Source organism: Perca flavescens, chromosome 1 (assembly GCF_004354835.1).
Source record: "Perca flavescens isolate YP-PL-M2 chromosome 1, PFLA_1.0, whole genome shotgun sequence".
NCBI lineage: Eukaryota > Metazoa > Chordata > Actinopteri > Perciformes > Percidae > Perca > Perca flavescens.
The window spans coordinates 16922807-16946420 of NC_041331.1; the positions used below are offsets into that span (position 1 = coordinate 16922807).

At 40.3% G+C, this 23614-nt stretch overlaps 1 protein-coding gene across 2 annotated transcripts in view; it reads right to left on the reverse strand.

The window, feature by feature from the left end:
* Nucleotides 1–220: 220 nt before the first annotated feature.
* The window catches only part of homer2 (homer scaffold protein 2), a 28052-nt gene continuing 4658 nt past the window's right edge, over nucleotides 221–23614 (reverse strand). For both annotated transcript variants that reach the window (XM_028575402.1, XM_028575394.1), the window contains exons 2-9: nucleotides 18047–18203; nucleotides 8828–8959; nucleotides 8407–8496; nucleotides 7501–7640; nucleotides 5830–5986; nucleotides 5129–5239; nucleotides 2076–2156; nucleotides 221–713 (exon numbers count right to left, since the gene is read on the reverse strand). In XM_028575402.1, coding sequence (XP_028431203.1) covers nucleotides 525–713; nucleotides 2076–2156; nucleotides 5129–5239; nucleotides 5830–5986; nucleotides 7501–7640; nucleotides 8407–8496; nucleotides 8828–8959; nucleotides 18047–18203 — 1057 coding nt within the window. In that variant the 3' untranslated portion in view covers nucleotides 221–524. The remainder of the gene's footprint in view (nucleotides 714–2075; nucleotides 2157–5128; nucleotides 5240–5829; nucleotides 5987–7500; nucleotides 7641–8406; nucleotides 8497–8827; nucleotides 8960–18046; nucleotides 18204–23614) is intronic.

Consider the following 23614-nt stretch of genomic DNA (forward strand, 5'->3'; position numbering starts at 1 on the left):
CTAATTCTCTGAGGGGGCCACAAGGATTAACACCAATTATTACTTGAGTGATGCTGAACAGCATCGTCTTTGTGTGTTATTTGTTTTAGCCCTTTTTTAGTCCCCTCTTCTACTCTTCGCTCAGACTGCCTGTGAAGAAGTGCTGCAGCCTTCAGAAAAAAAGACAGATGGACAGAATCTAAGAACCCACCACCAGCTTTTTAAAGTAGTCCCCCCCACACACACACACAGAAACAGATAAGAAAGCTCAAAGTGTGATTCTTGATTTAGTTTCAGAATGCCAGCACACAAAATGGAGCCATTTGGTGGAGCATGCTGGCCTTCCTCCTGCCAGTCTCTCTCTCCCTCTCCAAAAAACATCTCTCTCGCACATGGTATTGTTTATTAGAAGCCAAAGCTGATAGTGTCTGAGTGGACATCACCTCGGGGGGAGTAGGTGCCACATAGTTTCTGCCCTGAAGACGTACTGTAGTGAAGCCCCTCCGTACCTGACCTCTGACCCTTTCAGCTCAGTGCCACTTTACTCAGTTATCGACGCCGAGCTTAGAGAGCCCCTGCCGGAGCTCATGCAGCTCGTCTATCTTTCCATCCAGTGTATCCATGAACTTCTTCAGCTCGTTCTTCATGTTGCCCTGCTTGTGTTGACTGTCGTCTATGTCCAGCTGAAGAACCCCAATCCTCCCCTCCAGTTCCTTGTTCTTCGTCTCGGCAGTCTGTAGACAGACATTAGGAGAAAAAGAATTCAGCAGATGTTGGATACAGAGAAATCAAATTCATTTCTTGGGAGCATATGGTGTAGCAGTGCAAGTGGCTTTATCTTAGCAGAGATGCCATACCAAAGACCAAGCTTCTTACAGCTAACTGTCAATGAGATAACAGCATTTCACTCCTTTGAGTTCTGGGGAACATTTGCCAAAAGCGCTGTAGGAAATAAATCCTTATTTTCATCATCTGGACTGAAAACAAAGCTTTAGATTTAGTAAAGGTACATTTTTGCGTGAGGATGGGAGGGTAAAGCAAGTCTTTCAGACTAGCAGGTGACACAAGTGACACATTAATGCCGAAGATACCATTGAAGGGAGAGGTTTAAAATAGGAGTGCTAAATGGGTGTTGCGCCTGCATGACTGGATCCTCCAGCTGACTCCTGAAACCTGATCTTCACGTGGGGTGTCGCCTTTAAATAGAGAGGTGCCATGACCACAAACACTGAGGTAGAGTAAGTGGATTAGTTTTTTTTAAAAAGAACTAAGCCACAGAAAAGAAAACACACACACACACACACAAGTTTCACTTCCCATTAACTTGTATCTGAATGGACTGGCTGAGTTTTCATTTTGGGCCTCGTGGATAAACCGAGGTATTTGAGAAATCCCATTGTCTAGGCTTCTCCTCAGTTTGAGTAGCTGGTTAGCTAAACTCATGGTTCTGTTGTCCTTGTCATTCATCCAGCTGGCTGCTGCAGAAACAAGCGAGGCGGCTGAGCTTTTGTGAAGCACAAGAACTTCAGGCATGCCACTGTTGGTTTTATTCTCCTCCCTGCCCCGGCTTAAAAGGCAGCACATGCGCGACAGCTTGAATGATGAAATGCTGCTCTGAGTCAGTCAGAACAAGGCGAGATGAGCGTCGCTATCAACGCAGCTCATGTCAGACTTGGCCCCAACGCCATGTACAGTCATTCACCAAGCCTGGCACTTCTAGTTTTACAGAAGGTTTGATATTACTCAATGAGGAATCCGACTTAACAAACAGGGAAAGAAGGACACCTTTTCAAAGAGGCAATAAGTGTTGTACTGGGGGATGGACCTTTATTAATAGATACAGTAACCACAATGTGCGTTAGTGAGACACGTGACGGGAATGTTGTGTCACCAGCCCTCAGGCAGAACTCTCTCATTCTTTACCTCCGTGTGAAAGCGCTGCTTATACGCCTCAGAGCCTGGTAGCGTGTTGCCTCGCTGTGACAGACATCATGCACTCCTGTGTGTGCTGTGAGCTCAGGCTTTTATTTCTCCGCTGTAAATCATATCTGAGAGAAATGTGGGGTTTGTGGGATTCCTGGGTGCTTTGAACGTACCTGCAGTTTTGCGGTGATGCTCTCGCACTCCGCCATCAGCTGAGGGATTATCTCGGCCTGCTTCCTCAGATTCTCCAGCTCCTGGGAAAAATAGATACAGAAACCAGTTAATCAAAAGCCGACAACTTGTATCAGGTTGATTTTTTTTCTATGTTGTTTCTTAAGAACATTACTGCTCATTTAACAAAAGAAGCCAAACTTTTCAAATGTTAAAGAAATAGTTCAACATACTGGGAAATACACTAGATGAGGATATTGATACCGCTCTCATATGGGTGTTGTTTTTCCAGTCTTTATGCTAAGCTAAGCTAACTGTCTCCTGGCTTCAGCTTCACATTTACCGTAAAGACAGTGGCATCGATCTTCTCATCCAACTAATCGGCAAGAAAGCGAATAAACTTATTATTACCCAAAATGTCAAACTATTGCTTTTGTGAAGCAGCTCAACACAACTTTGTATAAATAAAATACAAAATTGACAGAGTTATTATTTATATCAGGAACTATCTGAATAAACTGTAAGTAAAGAAGAGTACAAAGCTTTTTGATACTCTGTGGTGCTACGGACACATTTCAGGCAGTACCGAACAAAGATGGCAGCTATACAAAGCAGGTACGGAAAAAACGACAGGCAACGTGGAGGGTGATATTGTTTTAAGTGTACAGTTCTTATTTCATTAATGTTGTTTTTTATTTTATTTCATTTATGTATTATTTTATTATTATTTGTGTGTGTGTGTGTGTGTGTGTGTGTGTGTGTGTGTGTGTGTGTGTGTGTGTTACATGTATGTTCTGTTACCTGTAGCATACTGCTGGTTGTGTCTATGAAAACATTTGATCACAAAAAAGCTACTATAGAAAGAAACCGAGACTAGACTGATTACTGACACCTTGATTCTGTTTTTCATCTCAATCAAACATCTATTATCACTCTGAAAGTTTTATCTTTCTGCCACACACAACCACACGCAACCACACACAACCACACACAACCACACACAACCACACACAACCACACACAACCACACACAACCACACACACACAGCTTTATTCTGGAGAGATGCCTAAAGGGAATAACTACACAGTCAAATAATCGAGCAGTGAAACTGCAGTGTGTCATATGACCCATCACTGGGGACTTTTCTGTTTTTTTTGTTTCACAGTTCCATAGCATCCAGAGCATCACACCAAGTCATAATTGGCCGGGTCTCTGTAGTCACCTGCTGCAGCTTTGTTCCGTTAGTTCACGTGTGGCCTGCGCTGGGGTCAATACCACAGTGAACGCTTAATAATTCATAGGCAAGTTAATAATTGGAGGAGTGGAGCATGTGCATTTCTAGGCGGGGGTGAGTCACTGGGCAGATGAGCCTCTGTGGGCCGTCTGCTGTATCAACAATGAGACTTCCTTCTGCAGGCCCCTCGGTCAGTCAGGAGTATTATGGCTCATTCACAGGACTGTGGAAATGCTGAAGCCCCGAAGGGCACGATTCTTTGCATATAAAATTTCAAAATAGCTCCAGCTCTTTGAACTACTTCTTTGCTGTTGTTGTGTAAGACGTACCACTCTCCAAGGAAGATGTTCTACTAATACTCAGGCTGCCAGGTGCTAAACTAGAATATCCCAGGCACACCGTGTACCTCAGGGAATTTAAAAGGGTCTTTACGCAGCAGAGCCATAAACGTCATGAGGTTTCAACACTATTCAATTCAAACTAAACAATTAGTTGTTTAGACAATCAACAAAAAAATGAATCAAAATATATTAAAAAATCTTTTAATCATTTAAGTCATTTATAAAGCAAAAGAATCAAACATTTGTTGGTTCCTGCTTCTGAAATGTGTGGCTATACTGCTTGTCTCTGTTTCAAATGTGACAGACTTTTTTTATTTGTTTTAAACTTTTTATTTTTTTTTATTTGATTGACTCAACCATGATATACATTTAAAGAGTGTAAAGCTTGATTTGCTGCAGTGTCCAGGTTATACAACCTTCTGGTCTATGCATAATTTTATTGGGATCAAACTAGAAAATATCTACAAGTACTTGGCTACATACTTTAAAGGCCCTTGTTAACGGCGAAAAATACTGAAATACTGTTGCTGTTGAAACAGTATACTAACTTATCTACTATTTTCCTCTTATGGCAACTGAATTTGGTTTGTTTATCTTTCCCTCTGTTTCACACATGGCTGATTGTGTCTCCCTTTCATGACACTGATAGGGGGGCCACAATCACTATAGAAAAAGGCAGCAAGACTCTCAGATGTTGCCAGAAATCGGTCCTAATCATTTGTCTGCAGACAGAAACCACATTTAACCAGCAACGAGCACAGGTCAAAAGACTGTGTGGCCGCACGGGGCTCATCCTCTTTAGAAATAACAGCACCATTCGGCTCCGCTGAGCTGACAGTTGCTAGTTTGGATCATGGACGACTGATGCAGTAGACATACGGCGATGCCGCTAATAGCATTTGTGCCAAAATTCCCTGCTGCTCTGACTACATACAAAATCAGTGGATACATTTACATCCCCCAGTCTGACTATTTTCACAGTGGAGTTTAAGTGTACCAAAACAGGACATAGATCAAGTAAATTGCTGAAAAAAAAAAAACAAGTAGCACAGAAAGTAAGATAAAAGGACATTGAAAGAAAAACATTGGGCAGTAGAAAGGTCTGGGTTTAGCTGGGTAGGCGATAACAAGACCGATCCATACAAAACCCAAGATCCCACAGCAAAAGCTATTGTTTCCTACTGAGGTATAATCACCTCCTGAGGGGGAGGAATGGTACTGAGTAAGAACAAGAGGCGAAGAGCTGAAATGTTGAAGAGGTGAAGAAGAGAAAGTAGATCTGTAACTTCAGGAGATGATGAGTGTTCACATGAAAACTGTGCTTTTCTTTATGAAGAAAGGATGAAGTGGACTGAGTGAATCATAAACTGTCAAGGTAAAATACCACAAAAAAAAACATTGTTTTACAAACTTTACAGACAGCCTTGCTCTCAACAGCGGCCCTGTTGTTTCAAGACAAATGTACTGTAGACGGCTCACCTGCTCTTTTTCGTGCAGCTCAGTCTCCAGCTCCTGCACTCGTACAGACAGTTGGGCGTTTTTCTGCTTCTCCTGATTGGCTTCGTTACACTGAGCTTCTAGTTCTGTAATCTGCACACCGAACAAAAAAAAAGGAGAAGTTGTTTATTAAAAATGTTTTTACTCTGAAAAGTAGTCAATGTGTGACAACAGGTTTTTAGAACATATTCCCATTTTGCTTACCCCATCATACTTTTATTTTATTTGTGAAATCCTACATAGTATAAGTGACGTCCTGTTGAAAACTGACACTAGCAATTAGACAAAAAAAAATAAATAAAAGCTGCAGCATGTTGCAAAATGAAGAGTATCATGCAACACCAGCCCAGCTGCAGTAACAGCCCACATTGATTATGAAACTAAAATTATTCTATTTATAGTGGACTCTGGTGCAGGGAACACAGCGCAGTACTTTGCTCGCTCAAAGTGAAGAAACGAGAGAAACTTGAGCTTTATCAAAGTTTGGTGAGGGACTCACTTATCCTACCATACAGATCTTAAATGATAGATTAACAGATAATCTACTCATTTTGAGAGAATTTGTTGTGCGGTTTTGTTCCTTTTATAAAAAAAAGAGGCAACAGCGTTTCTAACCGGTCACCTTTTCTGCCAGCAGGTTGGAAGGGTTTGTCTACATTATTTAACTTCCCTGACTGTATTACCTTTTCCCTGAGCGTGTCACTCTCTTCCTTGCAGGCACTAAGTTGTTTCTTCCAGCTCTCTACATTAGCGGAGGACTCCTGCAGTGCGTCCACCAGCCTGGCATTATTTTCTCTTAAAGTCTGCAGCTCTGTTTCCCACTTCTTGGCGTTGGTGTTGCTGTCAGACCAGAGAGAGACAGAGCGATTAATGGAGGAAAAAAAATTCAGCAGGTTAGTGCTGAAATGCCTGGGGCATGTGCCCACTGACATGACACACAATGCTACAATATCCTTCCGGTCATGACTATTTAATTACGTGTTGATGTACATCAAACTGCCAAGACAGAATTCGATCATTAAAATAAGAAATAAGTGGGAAAAGTCTCAAAAGGTCTAATGAGCTGCAGCCCTGATATGTACCAACATACAGTTTGAGTTAGTGTGTGTGTGTTTCTGTCTTGTCATTAAGGTTGAAGAGATTGTGATGTATCTTTAGTATGCATCGCTGTTCCCTTCCACATGCATGGCTGGTTCGAAGTGTTCTGCTCTCCATAAAATGCGGACAGACTTGTACCGCGGCATTCTGCAACCCTAGGCTGTTTCACCGCTGTGACACATTTCCACAAAACAAACTCTCAAAGCATTGTGAAGGCATGGAAACGGGCCAACCGAGACAGGGAGCAATGGTGGACCAAACGGTGTTTTACAACCACAAGTTGGAGGGGTTAACGATACATGTTAGCTTGATGCACTGGGTTGAAACAAATGTCTCTCCTAAACGTTTTGTTTAGAATCCGTGTTTTAAACAGGCATGATAAAGCTTTATTACAGATCCGTATCTTCCTACATAGGGTGTTTCCTGGAAATAATTTGGTAACAATTATAAAGAGACCGCTGCTTGAGTTTAGTTAGTTGTCCATAAGAATTTAATTAATTGAACTGGTCAATGTAAACCAAAGTAAATATTCGTCGGTACAAAAAACAAGCAAAGAAGGGAAGACCACTTTATATTTGACTTTTCGGCAAACAATGTGCCTTCCTATGAGCTTAGAGCATTTTACACGCGGCGAAATTCAATTTACTCATGCAGATGTTCATTTCATTCTTATTTTCTTGTGTGCGTTAAGCTTTAAGTATTGCCAGTGAAGGTCTGCTAATTGGTCTTTGTTTTACCTCAGGATCTTATATTCCATCTGGATCAAATGTCAGTGATTATTTTGTTGCTACCCAGTACTAATTCTGGCTAAATTTATTCACTGTAGTTTTAGTTGACTCAGATGCCTTTGGGTCATTTTAATCCCATCTGGAACCACATCTGGTGTTTCATGCAATTACCGATTTATACACTCAGCATCTGGATTATAAAGGCCATATAACCAAATGGAGGAGTAGAACATTGTCACTCTTTAGATTAGATCAGATGATTTCTGAGCCCTTAGTGGACATGTTATTATCCCGGCAGCAATCAAATAAACACTTTGGTGCAGAGATAATTAGAAAAAGAAAAAAAATAATTGTGAAAGTGATTAGGTGCTGCTGTGAGTTAAAATGATATGATGCCCGTTGAAGTGAGTTTTGCTGTATTGTGAGATTATGTGGCACGTGATTTTATCTTGAAGGGGGGAAAAACATTTATATGCAAATCACATTAAAAAGAGGTTCTTCTGAGGTTTCTATGAAAGTAAACCTTGCCTCTGTTCTACTGCAGTCTTGAGACGTTCGTTCTCGGTCTTCAGTACAGCAGCCTCCGGACCAACATGGAAGATTTTCTCATCATCTGTTCCATTAAGGCTGGACGCCTGGTTGGATGAGGGCGTCTCACGTCCAGACTCCTGGTAGAGGACAGAGGGTGATGTGTTATGGTTCAGGGCAGTTTTTGATTCAGTCTACCTGCAGCTTTCTAATGGTCTGATGGGTCAAAATCCATAGAATGTGTCTCATAAATCTATCTCTGACTGTGAAAAAGGGCCCTAGGCAGTGAAACACTGAAAACACCCCGTCAACACGTCAGCTTTGACAGTGGAGGGGTGTGGGAAAAGTGATGCCAGTATTTATCATGTCATATGGCCCAGCAGCTTTGTGTGTCTCAGAGTGGGATTCCTGCCATCGGGAGTCAGTGCAGGCAGAGAGCAGGCCAGGATGCTGGATGTACCTCCAATCAATGCTGCTTACTTACGGACAGAATTATCAACTTGAGATCATTGGTGTTGAACTGAGAAACTTGTATTGGTTTATTATTTTCACTGCTGTGGTGCCTGCCAGGTAGTAAGTAGCTTAGGATAACTTTTGACCTTTCTTTTAGGACAATTCACTGTGTTTTGTATTGACATGTTATATTCAACCCAAGCTTCATAGGCCTGTGTTCATGTCAACATTCAAACTTAATTATTTGAATACTTGATTATGCCAGAAGCTATAATTAAACATATAATCTGTACCCATTGGTGCTTGTGGAAAGGAAAGTGAGCTAAACTGAAAATTTTTAATTGCTTATTTTCTCTGCAGTGTTGCTAGTTTTCTCTCTGTACAGTGACTGTAGATGAGACAGTAAGATAGAGGTGTAATCAGAATTTCAGACAGCAGAGAGATATCCTTTACCTGGGAGTGATTGCTCATCGTCTCCACCTTTTCTTGAGATTCCCTTACTACCTTGGCTGCATCTTTTACCTCCTGGAACTTCTCAGAAAACTGAAAATATGAGAGAGACGTGAAAGAACTGTGATGATTAGTGGCACTACAAGCTGAAATCCAAGCTGAAATGTCATACGCAGTGTGGCTCATCTTAAAATGTTTGTTTGGAGATCATGGAGCCGGCTACCTAGTGATAGTGAGGATTTAAGAATCACATATACCCTTAAAACATTTTCTGATTGCTTAATTTCCCCATCTGATGTTCAATTGGTAAAACATGTTGCACAGTCACTCTCCAGTTTTAGGAAAAATAGATAAATCAACTGTCTCTAAGCTTTATGGATGCTTTTGTGATTTCATGTGATGCTGCGGAAATGTTTCCTCTCACCTTGGCCAGCTGCTGCTCTGAAGCAAAGCCCAGTCCAAACACAGTGTTGGCCCTGCTGTCCGCCCACTGGCCAAACTTCTGCGATGTCTTGGTGAACGTCATGTTCGGCGTTATGGTACTGTTGATGATCACCTGTTAGGACAAAACAGCTTATCATTAATGTTCTAGCCCTGTTGGATATCATATAGCTAATCAATCCAGATGTATATTGATTTATATTGATTTTGAAAAGTGTATGTCTCGTCCAGCCGAGACCTATTAAAGAAGGAGCTCCAGCAGCTGCATTTACATGATGAATAGTCCTATTGATTAAGCAAAGGACAACCCCCTATTGTAGCTTTATAATCTGTAATACCCACGCTGACAAATTTGATTACAATTTGCTGCATACTATTTATTTTTTTTTTTTCTTAGGGTGATCCACTGATCCATATGCATGTTTGACAGCCTTTCTAAAATACAAAGCTATTTTGTAAAGCAATCTTTGGACATATTTAAAGAGTACTGATCTTCTGAAGAAATGGTAATTATAAATTAATGATGCAGGAGAGTTTCATTGTGCCCAATAATGTCCTGTGAATCAAATTATCTATCTTAAATGCTTTTTCATTTTAAGCATATGTAACAGAGTCTACTACACCCCTTGTTGTTTCACATGAAACAAGCGGCAACATAATTTCACTGGGATGCTATTAACATATTGTCGTAGCGTCCGTCTGTTCAGGACTTTTGGGGTTGTTGAGTATCCAAAGGTTTGTCTGAATTGACGGAGAGGGCCATACCACACAAACAGACTTTGTTACGACTTAATGATGAATCAAATGAAAGCGGAAGTGTTAAAGGTTTTACAGCTGCCAAACTTTAAGTCCAAAGAGGGCTGCTGCCTCACAATCTTGGCACCAGAAAATGGCTGACAAATTTTCATGACATTGTATTCCTTGAGCTGCCCAAAATTAATATTGCAAAATCCTCCAATTTGGAAATGTGGTCACACGGAGTAGTGCAAATAAAGTCTAAGCTTCGTGGGTCACGACCAGAGAAAAACCATACATTACACGCTACTTTATTTATTATGGTCAAGCAGTCCATGGGAGACCCCATGGGCAGGGCGGTTGAACGGGTTGTTTAGAGTCTGTTTGTGTGTGTGCCAATCTCTATTTATTTATTTATTTATTATGTTTTTGTGAGCAAATCTTTATTTGCAATTGTGAGACAAAATGGCAGAAATAATTTGAATATTTTGCATGCACATACAGAATATACCCCACCCATGTCCACCCACACACTGCAGTAGTGACCTCTAAGTAGTCAAATGACATTCTCCATATTTGCTCACCTATTGTAGATAAGCAGTAAATCAGCTGCTAGAAAACATCTGCTGCAGTCTTAAATTGTAACTAGTGCACGAGGCAGCGACAGTAGAAACCAATAGATGCAGAACACTATTTCAGCCTGACCAGACTGCACAGATTTGTGCGAATTTACTGAATCACTGTAGATATATGAAATATGAAAATATAAATGAAATATAAGAACAGCTAGATGTGCATGTAAACACAAACAGCTTTAATTTACTACTGCGCATGTACACAAACTCTATCTCACTACCAAGATATAAGAGAAGTTAAAAACAGCACATGCAAATTACCCTAACAATTAAGAAACAATGGACAGTTTAATCACAGTGCAGCCCTTGTTTCATAGCAACATGGCTCTGATCACAGGATTCGAGAATTCAAATCGCTGACAGACTCGTGTCCTTTTCTACGCCCCCACCGTTTCCCTTTTCATCTTTTCAGTGGCAGAGGTGTTGAAACGCTTTACACTGCATCGTTACTGGACACAGAGACCCAAAAAGCAGAGGCTGAGCTAACAGAATGAGGACATTAGCACACAATCAATACCCACATTTCTGACCCATTCAGAACAATGCTAATGGATCCTGAAGAGGGAGATCACATAAAGTGTCATTTACTGCAAATATTACAGTCGCAACCTCTGATTCAGGCTGCATTCCCACATCAAGGGTTTATAAGGAGAGGGGCACATTAAGGTGCCAGTAATCGGATTTTAAAATCATGACTCTTTCAGAGGCTTTATCAAAACAAAAGGTTACCTAATTTCCCCTGAAGAGGAACCTGAGCAAAGCCTGAACAACACTCACATGTCTCATCTCAAGCAGCTGAGTGAATATTTAACAGAGTTCACCGTGTTGGCTCAAAGAGAAGTGTTGAGATAAAATGAAACTTTAATGATCATTGTGGAAAAACTGGGCCGTTGCTGCAGAATGAAGCAAAAAAATAAAAGGAAAGATTGAGGTAACCAGATGGTTAGCATACGTAACCAACCTTTTAAACATTACCTGTCAAAAAGAATGAATGAATCTACAGGTTACCCTCAAATTTATCAGATTAATCACATGTCAATCAGCCAATTGGAGTCAATTTCTTCTCAGTTTCATCTCTCTTTGTTTGCTAGAAATCCTGTCAAGAGCCTCCTCTACATAATCATGTTCACAATGTTTGCTTGAAGATGTATCTCTTCAAATTGACAACCGACTTGTCAAATTCAACTTGAACTGAGGTAGTTAACCTGTCCCTTGTTGGGCTGATATGCCGGAACTGCTAGATTTTATGACAGAAAACATATGTAACTGACTCTTGATTTACGAATATAAAATGGGCATTTAAAAAGGAGTGAAATTGGTTAAATGAGACAAGATTAGCCGGGTTTTTTTTTTAAATAACCTATAGGTGTAAAGGTACAAATTGAAGCTACAGTGAGTCACTGAACATGCCTCTGTCGGTGTTATGTAACAGAATAACAAGCAGCATGAGCAAGATCAACTTTATACCCCTGAAACCCCCCCCACACACACACACACACACACACACACACACACACACACACACACACACACACACACACAACAGACCTTGCACCAGTGTCCTGCTGTGCACCTGAAGCTCACTCAGAACTCACAAGTAGGGCTGAACCATAATCCAAATTGATCGATGATTGACTTAATTATTTCAAGTTAATTGTGATGAAAAGCTAACAAGTTTTTGTTTTACACATTTGGAGAGTTTGGTTTGATGTAGAGCTGAATTAAGTCAATTAATCAACTACTTGATAGACAGAAATCTAGAACCATTTTGATGGTACAAACCCTAGTTCCAGTTTTTACATTTTTAGAATTCTTTGTCTTTTAGAATCGTAAAACTGAATATCTGTTTTGGACTGTTGGTCAGACAAACCAAGCCAATTTAAGCCATCACCGTGGACATTTTGGACAATTTGTTGACATTTTGTTGATCAAACCATTAATCGAATAATCAAAATTGCCAATCAATCATTTACTTTTTTTAATACTGTATGTGTGTTTTATCTTTTTTACTTCATTTTTTATCTTTTTATTTATTTACTCCTGCTGCACTGATTTCCACCAATGTAATTTTGTTGCACCCATACAATTACAATAAAGTATCTTGAATCTTAATTTATGTAATTTATATTTAATTTTTGCCATATTGTGATTTATATTGCGAGATATTTTGAAAAAGAAAAATAGTGACAATAAATTCAACCATATAGCCCTGCCTTGCGCATAACTAATCTTTGAACAGGTTATTGATTCTGTATTATGGTTGAAGGGCTACAGAAACAGGAGTAGCAACATGAGTATCAGCAGAAAAATGCATCTGTGGAAACCCAAATAATTATCTGTACGCTAACATACAAGACTTCTTGGTTGTCCCCATCTTCATTAGCTCTGTAACTGTATGTTGGCATGTACTGTATGAGTGAACAACTAAGTGAGCAAGCGAGTGAGAGCGGGAGGGTGAGACAGAGGGAGGGAGAGCAGAGTGACACTGGCAGCTGTGCCGGTGGTGAGCTGGGCTGTGGATCAAGTAGCACAGGAGGCGCAGAGCGAAGCTGGGCTGGCTAATGGCCTGAGGGTCAGATGGAAACTCCGAGACACCCAGGAGGTTATTGGAGAAATCTTCCTCAGCTGATTATGTGTCTGCAGAGTGCACAGAATCTGCAGAGTCAGTAAGATAGGAGATATAGAACATGGGAGAGGAGTCTATGAGAGGGAAAGAGCTGTGATCTCTTGTCAAGCACCAAATGCCAGAATGTGTCATAGCTGAAAACAAGGAAGACCTCTACACAGAGCGGTAACTTTTTTTAAGATGATAAAAAATCATCAATCAAGTCTTGGTTATCTACAGCAGTGGTTCTTAACCTGGGGGTTGTGAGATAATTTCTGGGGGCCACCAGATGGTTGGGGAGAAGAAGAAAAAAAAAAAAAAACATAATTTAGACTGGGGAATGTTTTTTATATTATTGTGTGAAGTTTGGTGCATTTCATGTGTTATATTCAGAAGCTTCACGCTAACACCAACCTCATTATTCTGGGGGGTCGCAACTCAAAAAGGTTCTTGAGCCCAAACTCTTGGCTAACTTCTGACTCCATTCCACATATTATAAAACAAGTTTGTTCTTAATCCGAAACACAATATTCTGAAACATGTTAATTGAATATTGTTTCATCGGGTGGCTTGTGGCTCGGAGGTAGAATGGCGGCCCCGTAACCACAAGGCCACATGTCCGTCCACGTGTCAAAATGTCCCAGAGCAAGACACTGAACCCCAAGTTGCTCCCCAGTGCTGAATGTATAGCTGTCCACTGCTCCTAATACTTGGTTACTGGGTTAAATGCAGTAATATAATTTCCCTACATTGTACTGTGTGTATGTGGCGATAAGTTTTTTTTTTTTTTTAAAAAATATATTATATATTACTGTGCTTGCTCATAACATTGGGGTACCTCACTATTATACTCACTAATTGGTCAACAATTGCAAACTTCAGTGAGTTCCAGTTAAATGTATGGCACACAGCCTAGTTTTTGAAGGATATATATAAAAAATAATGGTGACAAATGGGCAGCGAGGACTGTCCTGATGATGATGAACAGGCAGAACTGGCAGCTGTGTTATAACTGAAACACAGCCAAAGAAAGGCGAGATGATGGTCGCCATGTCCACTCATCAAAGCAGAAAGCCAAAATGGAAAATTGTGATTGCTCATCAAGCAGAGGTGTGGTGTAGATGAAGTGAAATGTTAAATATATTTTGTGTCTGCCAATCACTTTAATGACCTGATGCATTTGATCTCACCATATATTAAGGACTGCTAAAACACGCGGTTCCCTGATGGCAATGACACAGGTTTGGTTTTAGAAGGGAGGCGGGGGATTAACATAGCTGGAGTGAGGGGTGCACCACCACATTAAAATCATAAAGTGAAGGCTAGATGGAGGATCTACTGACTTACATACTATGACTGAGCTGGCCCTCATGCTTTCCATAATCATAATAGCGGAAGCCTAATTCAAAAGTAAGAAATTATGTTTTCATTTTGTATTATTAAAGCTCTGATTTTACATTACAGAAAATGTAGCTTCATGACTGTAGAAATAAGGGCCGGAACATGCTTCTCCAGGCTGCACATGCATGGGTCCCTGCATTGATCCACAGACCTTATAATAATATTAATATTATAATAATATAATATTATAATTCAAGCTTGAGACGAGACAATGAGTGGGCAATCGCAGTCCCAATAAACATCATTACAACATACAGTAAATGCAGTGTCTAGGGCTAGAATCAAATTTCTACTATGATTCAACTTTGAGTCTTTCCAGTCAGCAATGCACAGCAGCCTTTTCATTGGAAAAAGTTAAATACTTGCTTTAGATGACATTCATGTTTTTTTCAAATTATTTGTTATTCCAGTTTGTTTTTCTAACAGTCAATGACAGGCAATGTTGTTTACAATACTGAACTTCCTGATATTGGAGATGCATATTAGCTCATACCAGCTTTGGTGTGAGTGCACTATAATCCTAATGGATGATTGTTTTGGGACTTGTATCAGCCCAGTGCATTCTCTCATCATGATGGCTGGGAAAACAGTAAAGTACCCAATCTAGTTTGACTTTAATGATTCATCCAAACTCCAACTCAAAAGTGTGTAGGGCAAATACTGGAGTCTGAAGCTCCCTGTCCCTTTCATCACCAGTGGAAATAATGCTGGGTCTAGGTGGACATGAAACTTTATGACATACAAGTAGAGAAACTATATGGTGCACTTGGGGTGCAACCACAATTTTACAGGAGGGCAATGTGATGATAACACACAGGGAAAATGGCTGTTAGTTGGCCGTATACATTAAACTAGTTAAAAACTGACATCTGGCAAACCTGCCAGCCACATTTTACAAACTCACTTAGATGAATTTTAATTATTATTCTTGGCAGATATAAGTCTTTTAGCTCACCAGCTCTCGGCACATGAGCCAATATGTTAATTTTGGACACCGGCTGTGAGAGTAGTAAGAAATGAAGAAAAATAGGTAGTTAAAGGGAGAATATGTAGTAGAGCCGTTTTTTTTTTTAAACATTATTTCAGAAAGTTATTATACTTGAAATAGTACAGTAAGAATACCCTTTACGGTGTTGTCACAATAGGTTCATCGCTGTATGAGAAGTGTGATTTAGGATGAGCGAAAGTCAAAAGTGCTGAGATGCTCCTCTACTTGCCATATCATCCTCAGCGAGTTGCCCAGCCATCACGGATGGAGGAATATAAGCTGACGGCCTGTCATAGTTAGTGTGTACAGCAGCACAGGCTATTCTTCTGGACAGACCTGTCTCCCTCGCAGCTAGAGCACACAATACAAACTATATTTAACATTTATTTGATATGACTCAACATTTCCTTCATTTCGGTTGCTTTGCTCATACCAACATGACTTACTGAAATTAACTGGAAACGGATCTCTATTTAAATCGACATTGAATTTTATTTAATAAAGGTTCGTCTTCATAACTCTCATATAGCTGCTGCCTGTGGACATTATAGGACACATCCTGCTCAAGGTTACAGGAGGGTTGAGAGTATCAGGACAGGGAGGATAACAGGAGTGGGAGAGCAGAAAGAAGACTCCTGGCCTTGAGGATATAGAGGACGTACAAGCCCATATATGCATCGATTGAGAAATAAAGTCGATTTAGATCTCTTTCTTACAAAGAAAACACGTTATTTGATAAAGACTTGTGCTGTAGCTGCAAAAGTGCTGCTTGATGACATAACAAATTAGAGTCTTGCTTCTCTGGCTTCTTGCCGTGGGACGAGAGCTATTTTGAAGCTAACATATTCTGACCCAACAATGCTACGCAGGAATAGAGAACTAATACGTTCTTAATTTATTTTAAAGATTTACTTGCACAGGAAAATGTGTCCCTAATCTAAAAATCTCATATGCCGTTTGCATTATTTCTCACTGTTAAGAAGTCCTACAGTATGCAATAGCAGAAAAGGCTTGCTATGCAAATACTTTGCATTCACATACATCTATGTTGAGTTCCTGTGAGACCCACCCTTCAGCTGTTGGGTTGGTAATCCTAACACTGAACTCAACAGGCCCTTCACCCAAACAGAGAGGTGCATGGTAAAAATATGTACTATAAAAAGGACACAAATAGATCCATACTGTCAACCCGTTTGGTCTCTGAAGTGGCACTGCAGGTAATCTGTGTGATTTAAGATTGTGCAAAAGGTGATTGCCTGACGGTGTCTGCAGAGGGATACCACTGTCATAACTCTCCTCCAGTCTTCACACAGAGAGAAGACTCTGATCGCCATGGAAACACATACTCTACTCTTTCCGTTAGCGGAGGAAGGTGTGAATATGAGACATAGGCCTACTCATATGGTGTCTTTTGTCACAGGCATGATTTAATGTCAACATCATGTTCTTGCGTTGACTAATCAAAAATCATTTTGGAAAAAGAGCTACGGAGAATGTTCACATACGGTGCATGTTATATAACCAAGCGATTCGTTGTTCTTCAACACACATGGGTGAAATATAATTCAAAAGAAAAACATCAAATCAGGTCAAAAGTCAATGCAGAGGGATTTGACGAAGAGCTTATCCAGTGGGACCACTATTTACAAGGATGACTGTTTGTTGATGACAGTAAATCACAGATAATTTGGTTTAATTATGACTCAACAGGTGTGCAGCTCTTGGCTGCTTTTGGTCATTTATTAAAGAGGATGATTGCTGATGTTCAGACGTTGATTTCAATATACATGTCACTGTTCTGTGCTGAATTATCAATACATACGGTATGATGGGTTATAACATTTTGATAGGTTTATGTGGTTTAGTTTTCAAAAAACATATTTTTGTTGTACTGCACATTGCTGCAGCTCCTCTTTTCACCCTGTGTGTTGAGCTCTCTGTTTTAGCTACAGAGTGAGACATCACACTTCTGTTCCATCTTTGTTGGTAGTCGCACATGCGCAGTAGCTATGTAAGGACTACTAGCCAGTCAGAAGCAGAGCATGAGGGCGTGCCACGCTAGCAGCTAGGCGAGAATTATAACATGTCTTACAAAGTGACGCACATTGGTCACAGAAGTAAAGGCTGGACTACAATAGAGCTGTTTGGAGCAGTTTGTGAACAGTGTTTCCTGTTGGAGATGATAAGTCCCTTTGGGGTGGACTTTGGGCTTTTTCACTTTGTAAGGCAAGGCAGCTTTATTTGTATAACACATTTCAGCAACAGGGCAATTCAAAGTGCTTTTACAGTGCAGTATAATTATTTAACAACTATTTAAAGATAGGCAACATCAAAAAGAAAGGTCTTCACCCTTGATTTAAAAGAACAGAGTTGCGGCGGACCTGCAGTTTTCTGGGAGTTTGTTCCAGATATGTGGAGCATAAAAACTGAACGCTGCTTCCCCCTGTTTAGTTCTGACTCTGGGGACAACAAGTAGACCTGTCCCAGACCACCTGAGAGGTCTGGGTCGTTCAAAGTGTAGTAGCAGATCAGAAATGTATTTTGGCCCCAAACCGTTTAGTGATTTTTAAACCAGCAAAAGTATTTTGCAATCAAGTCTTTGAGGCACAGGAAGCCAGTGTAAAGACTTCAGAACTGGAGTGATGTGATCCACTTTCTTGGTTTTAGTGAGGACTCGAGCAGCAGCGTTCTGAATCAGCTGAAGCTGTCTGATTGATTGTTTTTTTTTAAATGTCAACTGTCTCTCCTGAGAGCAGTTAAATGTTTCCCATCCTCTTTTTCTTATATGGTTACACACACACACACACACACACACTTACAGTATGCACACACACATACCTTGGATCCATCCACGCTGATGATGCGGTAGCTGTTCCGTGTGCTGTCGTAAAAATAAGAGACAGTGACGGCCTGCTTGCTGGCAGGGACCCAGTTCTTCTTGGTGGTTGGGTCGATTTGGAAGACATGGGCCCTGGTGGTGTAGATCGGCTGCTCCCTGGAGAGCAGAGGACAGAGGAGAGGGATGATATGAGGGAAGGACAACTGCAGATAAGACACACAATATGCAACTACAGGGACTGTGTCTCCAGAGATGCAGAGTCCTTTGAGTCTCAGCACGGACAGACAGGTGATAATGTAACACGAACACTAAACCTTAGCAAAGCCAGTAGCACATCAACACCCCCTCCCCTCTCGTAGGCAACAGTAACACATATCTAGGTGTTTGTGTGAGACTGTGCACTTGTATGCATGTGTATGCACTTGCATCTATTGTCTAATGGGAGATTTCCCCTGTGCATCAAATACATCCAAGACAATTATCTGCGTGTGGTAACACGGTTAAACGAGGAGAAGACTCACCGTCTCTCAGAATCAATAACTATGTGGCGGACAGTGAGTGGTGTGTGGACGTTGAAATGTGGTCAGAGATTAATTTTCCTGACATTTGGAAAAATTGCTTTTATTAACATCATGTTTTCAGAATTTCAGCCATATCACCAAGCCCTATTAGAATTACTTTACATTGCTTCTCTTCTCTTTAGCAGTCTGTAAAAACATTTGCTCAATTCCTAGAAGATCTTTTTGCACAGCCGATTGCACAACAGCTCTTAACCATTTTAGTAATGTTTTTTTTTCTTCTTTTCTTTGGTTGATACGGATTGTTTCGTGTTTGCCACTCAGTGCTGAGGGCCCATGGCAACTTCATAGGAGCATTTTCACTAAAATTAAACCATTACAATTAAGGCCAGCAGTTATGTAATGCCAATGGTAAAAATAATCTTTTTAATTAAAACACTGAAATTAAACCTTCAATAAAGCAATGGTGAGTCACCTTTATAGAATAAACTACAGCTGTATTGGGAAACAATATGTTAACATGACTTCCACCAATCATGGGAACACCAGGTAATTAAAACTCTGCTGAACTACTGAGTCATCTCAATCAGTGACCAATTGCAGCCAGTATCCACATTATTGTCTTTCCTAGTGGTACTGCTATGTCTGGCCATTTTAGCTGATCCACAGCAAACATCTTCTTACTGATTTCAAATCCTTCTGATTCCTTTATACAATCTATTAAAAGGTTAAACTTGCAACCATCTTTAAATGTCCAAAATGGAATTAGCTATCAAAAGCACAACTCAACAATAATTGTGATGGGGAAAAGTCCAAAATCATGTCATCTATCTTTAAGAGGGTGAAGTAATCTGCCTCCCAGCAATGAGCAGCTCGCTGCCCGTGTGATCCAGAAGAGCATAAACATGGGGATGAAGGAGCAGGATCAGACCGCCTGTTACACTTGAATGACTGCAGACTGAAAAAATACAGTGGAAATGTTTCTCCTCTTTATGACATCCACAACACACATCTCTTTCTCTCTGCGACTATTCTCTCTCTCTGTCACACACACACGTATGTGTAGGTGCAGGGTAAGGATGTGGGTTATCTCGGAACTGGCAAACACAGCGGCAGTCTCCACAGGCCAGAGACTGATTCAAGAACCACATATAAACAGACATTATCATCAGCTTCATCTCACAGATTGAGGACCATGGAACGAACACACACAAACACACACGAACACACACACACAATGTAGAGTTTTATGCTGTTGTGAAATATGTTCAGTAGAAAGTCCTCTGGCATCAAGGCAGCAGCATATACTATACACATATTAATATTATTTCTTCTTCTTCTTCTTATACTTATTCAATCATGAGTGTCAAATCCATATTTCTAGGATGGTGTTCAAGTGCAGCTTGTGGTAAAAAATAACCACACCTGCATGCAGTACACTCATATTCTCAGTTTTTATACAAACTTGACATAGAAAAAACACCACTGGAGGAAGAGAAAAACCACTTGCACGTTTTAAACGGAAGTGCTTTACAGGGACTGGACCCAGCAGGTTTAAATAAAATAAAAAAAAAAATAAAAAAGGTGAGCGCAGGTGGTTGTAATGCTCCTCTATAAAGTTCCAAGAGCGAAGAATAATTAAATGGAGTGGCTGGATGAGAGATGAGAGGACAGCTCAAGAACTCAATAATGGATGAAGAAGATGGAGAATATGGGAGAGACAGATGGGAAGTACTTGTCCTGCTGGAAGTCAAAATGTGAAGTGAATGTGTCTTTCAGGCAGGGCAAAGTTTACTGGGCACTCACACTGCTTCACACTACTAGCCTACTTGAAAAAGTTGGTATATCACCTCTGTGTTTCTGTCTCAGTGTTTCTCTTGGTCTTCTTATCTTGTTAACTTTTATTTTATTGGTTTGTCCTGGCATCTTATGCAAGTCCAGTCGCCCCGATACCTACTCTTACTTAACAGATCACTAATCTCCACTGCACGTCATGGTCTCACTTGGTCCCAGGAGAAAAAGTATTTTCTAGCAAACTTTCTACAGTACATCACTTTTTGTGTTAACCTTGTCAAATCCTGATACTTTCTAGTATTCTTTAACTTTCTCTATTTGCTTTCCCTTCTTGGCCTACCATTTACTTTAATGACATGAGAGGTTAACTAAATGTGTGAAGTGGGCCCAAGGGTGCTGAGCTGGACACAGTGGCACAGACACACTTTAATTGGTGCAGCTGAAAAACCTTTCACACGCAACAAAACCATTACAGATATTGCATTTTTTAGAGCATGGGGATGTGATTAAAAAGATAAGCCTAAATCCAAATCATCTGAGAGCTTGTTCTTAAAAAGTCACTAAATTTATTTCAAACAAAAAGCTGCTAAAGCTAGCAAAAGCATAAGCACATGGTCCTCCAGTATGGCAAGACTAGAGGTTTTATTAACAGGGTACAGATGGTGCCATTGTTGTTGTAATGCAGTACAGCAACTGGCAAAAGCAAGTAGTCATTCAGTTCAGTATTACTTTAATGCACTACTTTGAGGTCCCGAACGAATATAATGTCGGACAGACAGGCAGGCAGCGATAATTCATGAGCTAATAAAGCTTTTACTTTCACTGGGATTATGGTTCTCACAGAAATGAAAGCCTAATAAATTCACTGTCCTTTTTAAGCCTAATCTCAGTCTTCATCTGCTTTGGGAACAACAAACCCCATTATACAGATCACTGTTGTCGCTTTACATGCACACGCACACACACATGCGCGCGCACACACACGCACGCACACACACACACACACACACACACGCACACACACATGCGCCACACACACACACACACACACACACACACACACACACACACACACACACACACACACACACACACACACACACACACACACACACACACACACACACACACACACACACACACACACACACACGATGACCTTTGCAGCAGCAGTGTCTGGAGCCAGCTCACACTGGCAGTGGAAGAGAAGTGAAAGGCCACTGCTGAACACATGGATGCACTCAAACAACTGTTGGTGGAATCAAGTGATCTGCTTTTCTGAGATAAAAAAGCATTAGGTTGATTGATTTTACTGGATAAAAAAGAAGAAGATGTCATTTGGGACTTTATGAACACTGGATTCTTGTCGGTTGTGCTGTCCCCATCTGGTGCTTTAAATAATTTACAGGTGTGTGTGTGTGTGTGTGTGTGTGTGTGTGTGGGGGGGAGGTTTAAGTAAGTACTGCACTGTCAATCCCTATGTGCACCTCAACACCCACATCAGGCCCACCCACACTGATGATGCAGCAATTGTGTTGTGTACCGGCAAAAGAATAAATTAAAAACAAAGGAACGCGCTGACAGCCAGATACCTGAGGACTAAGTCAAACTGTACCTATAAAATTTCCTTTAACATTTAATTAATCTATTTCACAAAATGTTATGATGGAACCCTATAACTATGGTTTCAACTGTGAGGAGGATAAGTGTTGCAAAAAGCTTCCATGTTAGTGTGCTAAATAATTGCATTAGAATACCTTTTGAGAAGCAAAATATTGTGAGTGATGCATGACTAAGCCTGCCTGACTCATTTTCTCTTAGATCCTTTCAAATGTTAGCTTATCACTACCTGCGATTTAGCCAAACACTGTATTCTCAAGAGTTTAAGTGAAGAAGGATAATCCTGCTGCTTAAAGACGACATTTTAAGATGATGCAGGATGCCACCGGGCCCTGAGAGAAAGTGTGAATAATAGCAGCTTTTATCTTTGACTAAAGAGTGAAAACAGCCTCATCCAGATTCCTGAGTTTAAAGAATTCACTCCAGGCTCATTCCCCAACCAAACTTTCCCCATCAATCAGTTATCTACTCCTCTGTCCGAATGAAACGGACACATGTCAGCCGTTTAGATTATTATTAGTGATTTGGCAATATGATGTCAAACACAGGCTTTGTAGCCTATTTGACAGAAATCAGCAGTCTCAGCAGCTTCAGAAACGTGCACTGCAACATTCTTTACGTTCCTACAGAGAGTGAACATAATGTTGCTTTACCAGCTCCAGTACTCACACATGTGAGGTAGCAAATATAACTACACAAATTTAGAGATAAATGAGTACAAGGGTTGAGTCTGACAATGCAGTAGTGCTCGGAAATTAAATATAGAGGAGGTAAACATTAGGGCTGCCACCTCTTAGTCGATTAGTTGACTAATCTGTCGTTTTGGTCTTAGTCAACTAAGATTTCTTTAGTCGATTAGTCATTTTTTATGCTTATCCATGCTTAATGACTTTTTTTCCAAGAAACTTATGAGCACATTTATGGTAAAGACAAGATTTAAAGTGGTGCTTTTGCAGGATTAATTGTGGAAAAACTCAGTTTTACAGATGGTTAATTAACTACATTTATATTGTGCTTTTCTAGTCTTAATCACCTCTCAAAACGCACAGCTCTGTCAATTAAATCAACTAATCGATTAGTCGACAAAATCGTATAAGTGTTAGTCGACTAAGAATTTCTTTAGTCGAGGACAGCCCTAGTAAACATACTATATGTATGTTGTATATTTAATTACTTTTGTTCCTTTTACATGACAAGTTGAGGACTTCCCGCTGTGAAATGTTAGTGACTTATTGACAAAAGACACAACTTTGGGAGCATTATAAATCTTTTAGCATGCTGACGTGCATAATCTACAAGCAGTGAACACATTACATTACTCCAGGCTCCACCACTTCAGGTGCTGAAGTGTCAAATTCACAACGGCCGAGTTGCACTTAAGCAGGACAATCACCAGGCTACATCAATTACTTAACGTACATTAAAAGCAGAATATGTATAAAATGCTGTCCTTGAACCTAAGTGGTCTGGCTAATACAAGAAATTTGCATTTCTGTCTGTTGAAAGGATTTAAGTGACGAACGCTGCATTACTCACTTGTCAAATATCAGTACAGTACGGTAAGGACAAGTGAGTTAGAGCACTTATACTTCATCCCTTTATCTGCTGGTTCTGATGACAATAAACTAAGTTACA